The following is a 10,467-nucleotide window of genomic DNA, read 5'->3' as shown; positions in this document are numbered from 1 at the left end:
GTGTTTTGACTTGCCCTAGCGGGCTCATCAAAATAAAGCACAACTCATAGAAATACTCAGCAATACTACACACCCAAACATCTAATAAGATAATATATTATATATTATTTATTTGACATGAAAGGAGTAGTTAAGATGTTGACCAGCCAAGATTATGGGGAGATGACGGTAAGAGTTTAATAGTTGGTCACATAATTTTCCAAATTGAGAGAGAGCTTGCTAATCAGTTGTAAATGTTGACAAACGAACTTGGTATAAATTAAATTTATATCAATGAGAGATTACCATACAAAGGAAATGACTGAAAGTATTTTTCAGTCTAGCTATTCTGACTCTAACAATTGGTATTTGAGTTCTTTAAACATCACTCTTGCACAAGCAGTGACTCCGCACATGTTGTAGCTTATTCAGTGAACACTTGTGAATTGTTGCAGTAGTCATGTTGACTCGCCATGAAGGCATATCAGTTTACTTTTGACAAGACATTAATTTCTTGAAGTGTCCTACAATTCTTCAAATAAATAACCACACAATTAACCCTTATGAGTTATTTCTCACTTACTGAAATATCCTCAACACATCCTTTGAAGTCAAAGCCACAAGTTTGTGGGTCATAATATCGATATTGTTTCATTCCAAGACCTGAATGTCTAAAACCAAAAAAAAGAGTCAATTAAGAAAAGTCTCCTTTGTAGAGAGACTAATGTCTGACAAAGTACACTGCATTAATTTATTTTGATGATCTGAAGTGTGTACAAGTCAAAGAAGCTGTATGATAGTATTCAGGGGGGAGGGGAGGGGAAGCATAAGCTTTTATCAACATGAGGACCATTTGAAGATCTTTGGTTGTCGTTTTAGGGGAATTTCTTCCCCTCCCTAGCCCACTTGATTACCAAATAAATCCGGAATTGCATTGAGATTCAAATCCTGCACAATAACATAACAATAACATTTAATAGCCCTTTAACTCGATTTCATAACACATAATTACTACCAATAAGGCAAAAAATAAGCTTCATAAGCTGTCCTCCTACACTACTCTAATTCTCAAGGAAACAAAATCAGTAATGCTAACCCAAACATAACCCTGTCAGCTTAGTCAGGTTTAAGGGAATCTTTGAGTAGTCAAGGCACTAACATCTTCTAAATAGCTTCAATCCTGGATATCTACGTTTCTTTCTGGCCTTAAATCTACACTGTGCAACAGCCAAAGGAAGTAAATGTCATATCAATCATACATACTTAAGGATAGGTGTGTGGTTTCCCCATGAAGGTGTTGGTAGCCACACATCCTTGCTGAGAGGGAAAAAGCTATTCTGTAACAAAAAGAGGTTTGATGGCGACTTTAATATGGTTTTCTCAAGATTTTGCACAGAAAGTGATCAGGGTTTTTCTGCCAGGCATTTACATTTTTTTCAACAACAAGAAAAACAACCAAAGTCATATATTAAGGTAACTGGACACTTATACTTTCATTTCTGCCATCTTTATGCAGTTTTTGACAGGAAGCTCAAACTTGGTCACTGATAAGAGCTACCACAAAGGTTTCTATTTTTTACAGTTAACATGCTCTGCAGACTGTTACCATGGTAATGCATCAAGATTTGTTTTAAAAAACAAGGCCTAAAGGATGCTTATTCCTCGTTTATGCAAAATTCACTCATTACAGGTAGTTCTTTTGCAGCATTTTCTTACTTAAAGTAATAGAAATACAGAATGTCTAACACCACACCTTTTATCACAGAATATCAACAGACATATTTGTCATAATTCACTGATAGACGTTTTTTGGTTTTTTTGTCGGTTAAATTTCTGTTTTCTTCAAATACATGTAGCTGACTCCTTTGTAGTTGGAAATATCATTTTAATTTCAAATTTATGTAGAAACTAATAACAGGTTTGCAAGAAATTTGGTAAAACAGCCAACAGCTATCCCTTTAACTCCCAAGTATTGAGCCACTTAAAACATAGATTCCACTGTCTAACGCCACATGATTTCACTCGTCAATGGGGACCCCCTTGGGGCTTAAAGGGTTAATGGTCTCAAATTTGTGAGCGAATGTGCATGCACAGCATTTTGCTGTGTTCCTGTGAAAGATTTTCTGGCATTTACATGTACTTAATGAAAGCAAATTGAGACCATCACGAGAGGGAATGAAAAAAAAAAGTTTTCACGGTGACCATAGTTGCCATATTTGTTTTGGTTTTTGAAATCTGTGCTGGCGTTTAAGGGCTAACATTGAAAGCAGAAAAGCTGTGTTCAGCCACCTTAATTAACACAACTGGTAAATTTGCCTGCCACCTAATGAATTCCTTAATGAGCCCCTGGTTTAATGGCTTCCAAAGTTCAATCTAGAGCAATTTTTCCAGTTAAGAAACTGCATGGAATAGTGAAGAGAAGGAAGCACTTGCAAGCAGAATAAATTATTCATTATTGCTTTGCTGGATGTGTGAAAGTCTGATAGCCTGTGAATGTTTACTTTTTAACAGTTTAATTTTTTCATTCAACCACGTTCAATGACAAGGCAAGTCAATCTAACATAACACAGACCAAAAATGCACTTCCAATTCTCAGGGCTCCTGTTCCAGAGATTGCTTGTGCTGATGCATTCTGCAGGACAGAAAATTGAATAAAATCAAAGAAGTTAAGACTTGGAATTATTTATGTTTTTGGATACACCTAAACACCAAAATCATGGGTAGGTACAAAACACAGGTCACAGGTCATTGTTTTACCAGAGAAAGCCATTTACCAATGCTAAAACATTATGCCTGCAAACTTTTATTTAGGCCTAAATTAGGCCTAAGGTTAGCTTTGATAAATGTTTAGGATTCTTTCTGTATTGGTAAAACAATGACACCTGTGACCTGTGTTTTGTAACTGCCGCATAATTTCCATGTACAAGCATAGTGGTACAGTAAATACCACCACATCACTGAAAGAGAAAAATGATTTTATTAATATTTGCCAGGTTTTTTCTTCTTTTTTTGGATCTTAAGAAGTATTTTAGCACACAAAAGGATTTCAAAACATTGATAATGTGTTGAAAACGTTGTATCTGATATAATGATTTTAAAAATTTGGTCATAATTATATCAGTTATTAGATAAAAAATAGTCTTAAACTGAATTTTCTGTTCAGCCTGTTAAAAAACTTGTGCATTATTTTAAGAAACTTAAAGACCGCCCAAATGAGATCCAAATGAAAGGAATTGTAAAACAAAGTTAAGTGCTGGTCTTGCCATTTTTTCACTTATGTTGGAGAAACAAAAAATTCATGGAACCCCTGTGGTAGCAAACACACACCAGGCACACGCAATAACAGAGAATCGGCAATAAAAGACCATGCCAAAACCACGGACCATGACATTTGTGTCAACTATCTCCAGATCTTAGAAAAGAATTCATGAACGGGAGGCAATCCCTTCTGTTTTCAAAACCTTGATGAAACCCCAGAGGGAACAATGATTTTATTTAAATGACAAACTCACACTCAGAACTGCAGATTTTACTCTGAAGGCTGCTGTTGCAACCTTCAGTTTAAAACTATTTTTTTATCTATATAAAACCAATTTTTTTAAAATCAGATCAGATATGTTTTTTTTAACACATTATATTATCATGATGACTGATCGCTTTTCAAACATTCAAAACATTGGTTTGGTTGTATAATGAAAATATATTTAAATATTCATTTACCAGTCCATTCTTGATCACATCACTATCTTCTCCAAATGCCAGTTTTGCAGATGCTGCGGTGAATTCAGGTAAGCCATGAATTGGAGCATACTCTTTGTCTTGATTTTTGGCAAGTAACTTCTCCTCAGCCTATTTTATATTTGGAAGCAAATGTTCATGTACAAGGTATATGGACTCTCTGAGACTTTCCATGTCTTTCATGTATAAAACTATACATGCATGAAAGACATACAGTATGTTGTGGTTAAATATTTTCTTGGTTGAAAATTTTTCAAACCAGTTCAATTTTGATTTTTCTTTGTCTAATATTCATTATCATAATCTGAAACAAAGGAAAATCAAAACTGAACAGGCTTGAAAATTTTCAACCCCAACATAATTTATATACACCTCATTCCAAAATGGCCACCATTTTAGTAGTATTCTTTTGTTTGATTGCAAGTTGGCCCTTCTGGCCTTGTTCAAGGCCAAATATTCTTTTGAATTTTATGTTTGAAAGCGAGACCAAAGGTAGTTACTAAAACAAGGAATGACCTAAAATGAGCTACACGTGTATGGTTTCCTTTTCGGTGGTCCCTTTCCCTGCTCCCAATGAAAAAAAAAACACGTAAGGAACATCATCATCATCTTCATCAAAATCATCAATCATCATTATCATTGTTATTATTATCCTTCTCATGGGCACATTACTGGTATACAATTACCACCAAGAATATATGGTTGCAATTATACCACATTTTCCTTACAATCAATAATTTCAAAATGTCAAATTATGTACATGTAGGTAACATACAAAGCTTATCCCATTTATGTAATTTATTTAGTCCAGACCTGCAGTCCAAAGAACTCTTGAAAGAATTCAAAGGCAGATGCAGGCAGAGGAAGAGAACTAAAAATGTAAAATTTAATTTTAAATTATTATTTTTAAATTTAGGGAAATTTTCATGGGATTGCAACCTTGTTTACCAAAACCATCATTTGATTAATCATAAAATGAATTAATTTGATTTGATTTCTACAGCATCCACAATTAGTGCCCAGGTGCACTTAATTAGAATTCACTAAAGCTGGCCATATTGCCAAGGGCATAAATTTTCTTTGAAATGCTTGTGTCAAGGATGCTCTGCATTCTTAGCAAAAGAATTACAGGGTGACTGAGAAATTGTCACTTTGAGGAAAGATAAGATTACAAGAATTTAAGGTCTTAATTATGTGGTTGACAAGTAATTTGTTCTAAAGGACCCATCTGAATTGCCACGAGTCTGGTCTCTCAACCAAGGAAAATAAATTATTGTATGTTATTACCTTTTTCACTGATGGTAGAACATAAGGCTTTCCATTGTCATCTCTGTAAGCCCCCACTCCAAGGTTGATTTTCTTGGGGTTTGTGTCCTTCTTGAATGCTTCTGTTATTCCAAGAATGGCATCAGGGGGACCAAGCTCGACTTTTGACCACCATGAACTAGAGTCATTTAAATGAAATGGTAATATTTCTATTGTGTGCTAATGATAATAATTATATTACTATCAATGCCGTTGAGCAGATGATGATAATAATGATAATAATAATAATAATAATAATAATAATAATAATAATAATAATAATAATGACGATGATGATAATAATAATAATGTGCAAAGAGATGAAGGTCATCAATCACTTGCTGTTCATGGACAACTTGAAACTCTATGCAGCAAGCAAGGATCAGCTAGTCTCCTTGAAACAAAGTGTCAGAATATTCTCTTGGGCTATAGGAATGTCCTTTGGATTGGATAAAATGTGCTGTTTTGGAGATAAAGAGGGGAAGGAAACGGCACAGTAGTGGGGTAGAATTACGAGTATGAGAGAAGTGGAGGATGTGGGGTATAAGTACTTGGGAATACTACAGCTAGATTCATCTCTGAATAAAAATGGTTCTGAACATGAAAGAGACTAAATATTTGATCATAGGAACTGTACTGTTGCACTCTGATAATCCATCTCTTGATCTATCTCTTTGTGGCACTCCGATTGAAGAAGCAAAGGACGAAAAGCTTCTATAGGCATTGTGATAGACAAACATTTGAACTGGGATAATCATATCGATTTCCTAATTATTGATAAGTTAAATTCTAGAATTTGCTCGCTTAAGAGAGCTAAGACATATCTTAATCATCGGCTAAGAAATCTATTATACAACACATTAATTCTGCCGTTATTTGAATATTGTTGCACAGTGTGGGGAAACACCAAAAATGAAAATTTACCCCGATTAAATTAAGAACTCAAAAACGTTTTGCCAGGCTAATTTTAGATGCTAGTTTTTCTGATAATTCCGTTTAACTTTTCAGTAAGCTAGGTTGGTTACCTATTGATAACATCATACGAATGAGAAAGCTTTGTTTAATGCAAAAGATTGTTACTGGCTGTTGCCCTCAGCACTTTAAAGATTATAATTCCTATGTTAATGATAAGCATAGACACAATACAAGGGCGTCAACAAAGAACAATTTATTCGTACCCCTTTTTCGTACCAACTCCGGTCTACGCACCTTTTATGCAAGTGTCAACCCATTATGAAACACATTAGATGTTAGCACTAGAAGTATTACAAACCTAAGGAATTTTAAAAAGTACATAAGAAATAAATACGTTGTTAGTAATTCCAAGCTCGATCATTTTACTATTCATAGAACTTTCTAATAATTTTTGTTTAGTTTAGGAATACTTTGTGAACTTTTTCATTTTTTTTTCAAATATAATGGACCACAATGTAAACTTCTGAATTTTCAGTAATTGTGTTATCCAATAAAGTTATTATTATTATTATTATTATTATTATTATTACTATTAATATTTCCAAAAGATCTGGAAAGAAGCAGACTAACAACAATTTTTATAAAAGTGACGACACATTTGAAATTAAATTTGCAAGACATGTTTCGGTTGTGCAACGACCATCTTTAGTTGAAAGTAGAATTAATTTGAAGTTACATTTGAATTTATAAAATGCTACACAAAGATAAATAACAACGTGAAATAATGTTAGATTCCCAATTTATTTCACGTTGTTATTTATCTTTGTTTAGCATATTATAAATTCAAATGTAACTTCAAATTAATTCTACTTTCAACTGAAGATGGTCATTGCACAACCGGAACTATTATCATTATTATTATTAAACACTTAATGCTGAGGGCGCGTTCTTCTGGTACTATTGCGGCATAGGAATACATGGAATAGACGGTATTTTGTATTCTGTTTTCGGAAGTTCCGATAGCAGAATGAGTGGAATCACCGGAATCACTCGGAATAGGCAGGATATGCGTTCTTTTGGGAAGTTTCGTTAGAAAATGATACGCGGCTGGCCGGTCGCCCGCCCGCAGCTTAAAAATTGTAAAAATTCAAATGGAATAGCAATCCAAAATGTCTACCATAGACGCAGGTGTGCTTGACTTCAGTTCTGTTTCTTTACTTGTTGCCATTAATTGGTTTGTACAAAAACTTTGAAATAAAGTTGAAGAGCATACGAGAATGCCGTCCTGCACTATGCAGAGCACTCACAAGTACAAAAAATTATTCATCATCTTCGCCTTTTAAGTTTTTAGCAAATGAAGCAAACCGAAAAATTGAGGAAAACCGCCAAGCAACTGGTACTAAGGGCCATATTTCAACATTTCGTGTTCCAAACTTTCGGAACTTTCGCCATACCAATGCAACTGGTGCATGAGCAGGTGCGATAGTTCCCAGGTCACCTTCGCTAATAGCAATCCGTTTTCAGAATATGCATTCTTTTGTGAATTGATATTCCATGTATTCTGTTATTCCTAATCCGGAATGAGAATAGCCAGGATACTCCCAAAAGAATACACCCTAAGATGAAAGCGAAGATCGGGGAGGAGTATATGTCGGCCTAAATTAAATGGGGGAAATTAATTAGGCGGTAGTAGTGGTCAGGTACGGGGCAGGTATCATGGACTGGACCAAAGAAAAGCTTAAAAACCTGGATTGGAAGACACGGAAGATTATGTCCATGAATGGGGCTCTTCACACCAGAAGTAATGTTTCTAGGTTGTACTTACCAAGGAAGGAAGGGGAAAGAGGTCTGATTAGTGTGGCAGAATATGTTGAGACTGAAGGGTGGATGCTAAAGGCTGCTTGGGAGGAGGAAGTCATCACTAGGACGACAATACTCTAATAATAATAATAATAATAATAATAATAGCTTAAACTAGTATCAAGCAATGGTCATACTGTATCACATTTGTGGTTAACTGAGCCAGGATGCTTTGAACAACATAATGCCATTTAGCTTGGTTTACAAGCTAAATGGCTTGGCTTACAAGGCATGACCATAACGATGTTCACATTTTACCAAAGCAGAGTAAAAATCACACATGCAAACCCAGTGAACCGTAGAATCAGAAATCAGACAGTGTATGAGTGAGGCTTATGTTTGTGCCCCTGCCTTTGTTACAGCTGCTTTACACTATATTACATTGTAGAATAAATAGAAGCAAAGGAAATGCTCTTGTCACTCTGAAGTTTAGGCAGTTTGGTAAATTTTAGAAGCTTCCTTCCACCAGGGTTGACAGCCTCGTGAAAAGCAAGCAAAGGGTGGGGTAGGGGGGGGGGGGGGGGGGGGGGAGAAGGACAGAGGAACCGCCTACAATCAACCCCACAACATTTTCGAAACCACCCATTTCCAATCATGAGTGACGAGCACAGGTTTCATGTCAACTTCCAACCAATCATAGCACGTCTTGTGTAAACATTGGTGGTAATAAAATTAATTCTGTTGGGAAAGAATTTACAAGATCGAACTGAGTTTTCAACTTACCTTTTTAACGTTTCTCTGTCTATGTGTCTACTGTGTGCAATTTGTCGACAATGATATATGTAGTGGGCAATTTTTTGTAAAAGTTATAAAAATGTCATTTCAGCACGTTGAGAGATGCTTTGTCCATGCACTGCATCTTCTGCCGATGCAAAAACTTGCTGGATCTTCCCAATGCATACATCTGGCAGCCACCAACAAGAGGTTGCTGTGAGCCCTCATCCTTCAGCTTTTAAAATTTAATCTGGTCACCGTGTGATTGCAAATGCAGAACACATTTTGCCGGTAAGAAAAAACTGAAATACGAAGCTTTTGCCCAATACCTTGGGAAGGACTGCCAAAATATCACCTCCACTCAGTAGTGGTTTTACGTCTTTCTGCTGTTATTTAAGAACACCACAAAATGCAGACTACCGCAAGAAAGTTTCCAATTTTTTTTTAAACCAGATTGTCGCCTCTTTCCACTTTGTTTTGTCTTTACTTTTTATGAAAGGGAGCAATAAATTTTGGGCGGATTTTTCTGGCACTTTATCAGCCAATCAGGAACAATCTTTTCTCTTTCTGTGGGAGGACGGAGGTTTTGGAAATGTTGAGGGGTTGATTGCAAGCAGTTTCTCACTCCTTCTCCTTGCACCCCCCCCCCCCCCTCGCATTCTCATTTGACTTTGGTTCAGCGCTCAAAAGTCAACCCCAGTGGAAAGAAGCATCTTCACCAAACCATGTGCTGCGCAGGCTATCTGAACTTATACTGCTTGTAATATAATAAGGAGTTTAAGAAACCACGATGGTTATGGCAACGACAACGTTAAAAAGCAGTGATATTATAGGTTAAAAGAAGCGAACATTTGTCTCCCGTACTCCTCAAAACTACTACGTGAAATGACCAAATTTAAGGTTTTGGCGACAACGTGGGCAAACTACAGTAAATCTTTCAGTCTCACTCTTTACTTCAAATCCGTCCATACCAATCCTGTTATAGGACACGTCGCCCATATTTTATAATATAAACAAGATGGAATAATCATGAAATACTTAGAATAGCTCAAACTTCTATTTTGATGCGACGTTTTCTTCGCCATAGCCGTTGTGGTATCTTAAACTCCCCAATGTCACTGTGTAAACCATGCAGTCTCAGGGAACACCTAAACTTTGTGAAAATGTGCAGTCGTGAGCCAAATAACCATGAAGTTTAGCTCTATATGCTTTCGTTTATAACAGAGGACAAAATGTACTACACCTAAACTTAGGGTGCTAACTGACCGCCCAGACCAGGTATTTGGAAGGACTAACTCAACAATGCTTTCAAATTAACATACTTACAGGATGATATATTTTTTAATTCTCCAGAAGAATGCAAGGGATTATCATGTAAGTGTTCCTTCACATTTTTGCCTTTTCTTTGCAAACCGATGGGTCTAGCCGGCCAGTTCTGACAAAAGGAAAGCGCCCTTAATATATCATCTCTTTCTAATAATATTATTGGAAGCCAGTTGAATTGAATGACCCTGGGGAACTTATACCTAACCAGGAAGCACCAAATGTAATTAAGAAATAAAAAAGAAATAATCATGATGAAATTTAAAGTGTTCATAAATTAATTAATTTAAAATTTACTGAGCCTCATAGTTCATTAAATCAGCACGGCATGGAATAAAGGTCAATAAAGCCTTATGACCAAACGAACCATGCATAGCTAAGTCTCCGGAGGTTGAAATGCGTGATTTATGAAAAAAATTGTCAAAAACGCTACACAAACCTTGCTCTTGATGATGCTAAAACGCAAACTCTAACGGGGTTGGATCTTAGCGAAGACTGGGTGATAAACCGACGAAGAGCCATTGTAGAATCTCTCCTCGATCCGGTAATTATATAATGAAGTACTTCCCCTCGTTCCGGTCACCTGAAGATTACAGAGGGCCTGGGTATGAGATATGGGTTAGCAAGGTGACT

At 36.1% G+C, this 10,467-nt stretch overlaps 1 protein-coding gene across 1 annotated transcript in view; it reads right to left on the bottom strand.

Moving 5' to 3' along the window:
- LOC138021504 (aspartate aminotransferase, mitochondrial-like) overlaps positions 1-10,433 on the bottom strand; it is a 25,327-nt gene extending 14,894 nt beyond the window's left edge. The window contains exons 1-6 of the mRNA XM_068868398.1: positions 10,274-10,433; positions 5,005-5,161; positions 3,700-3,828; positions 2,552-2,611; positions 1,243-1,316; positions 563-650 (exon numbers count right to left, since the gene is read on the bottom strand). Of these exons, the coding sequence (XP_068724499.1) occupies positions 563-650; positions 1,243-1,316; positions 2,552-2,611; positions 3,700-3,828; positions 5,005-5,161; positions 10,274-10,356 (591 nt within the window). The 5' untranslated portion in view covers positions 10,357-10,433. The remainder of the gene's footprint in view (positions 1-562; positions 651-1,242; positions 1,317-2,551; positions 2,612-3,699; positions 3,829-5,004; positions 5,162-10,273) is intronic.
- Between the last annotated feature and the right edge of the window lie 34 nt (positions 10,434-10,467).

The sequence above is a fragment of the Montipora capricornis genome, chromosome 10 (assembly GCF_036669925.1).
Source record: "Montipora capricornis isolate CH-2021 chromosome 10, ASM3666992v2, whole genome shotgun sequence".
Taxonomy (NCBI): domain Eukaryota; kingdom Metazoa; phylum Cnidaria; class Anthozoa; order Scleractinia; family Acroporidae; genus Montipora; species Montipora capricornis.
This window is presented reverse-complemented; position numbering and strand designations above follow the sequence as displayed.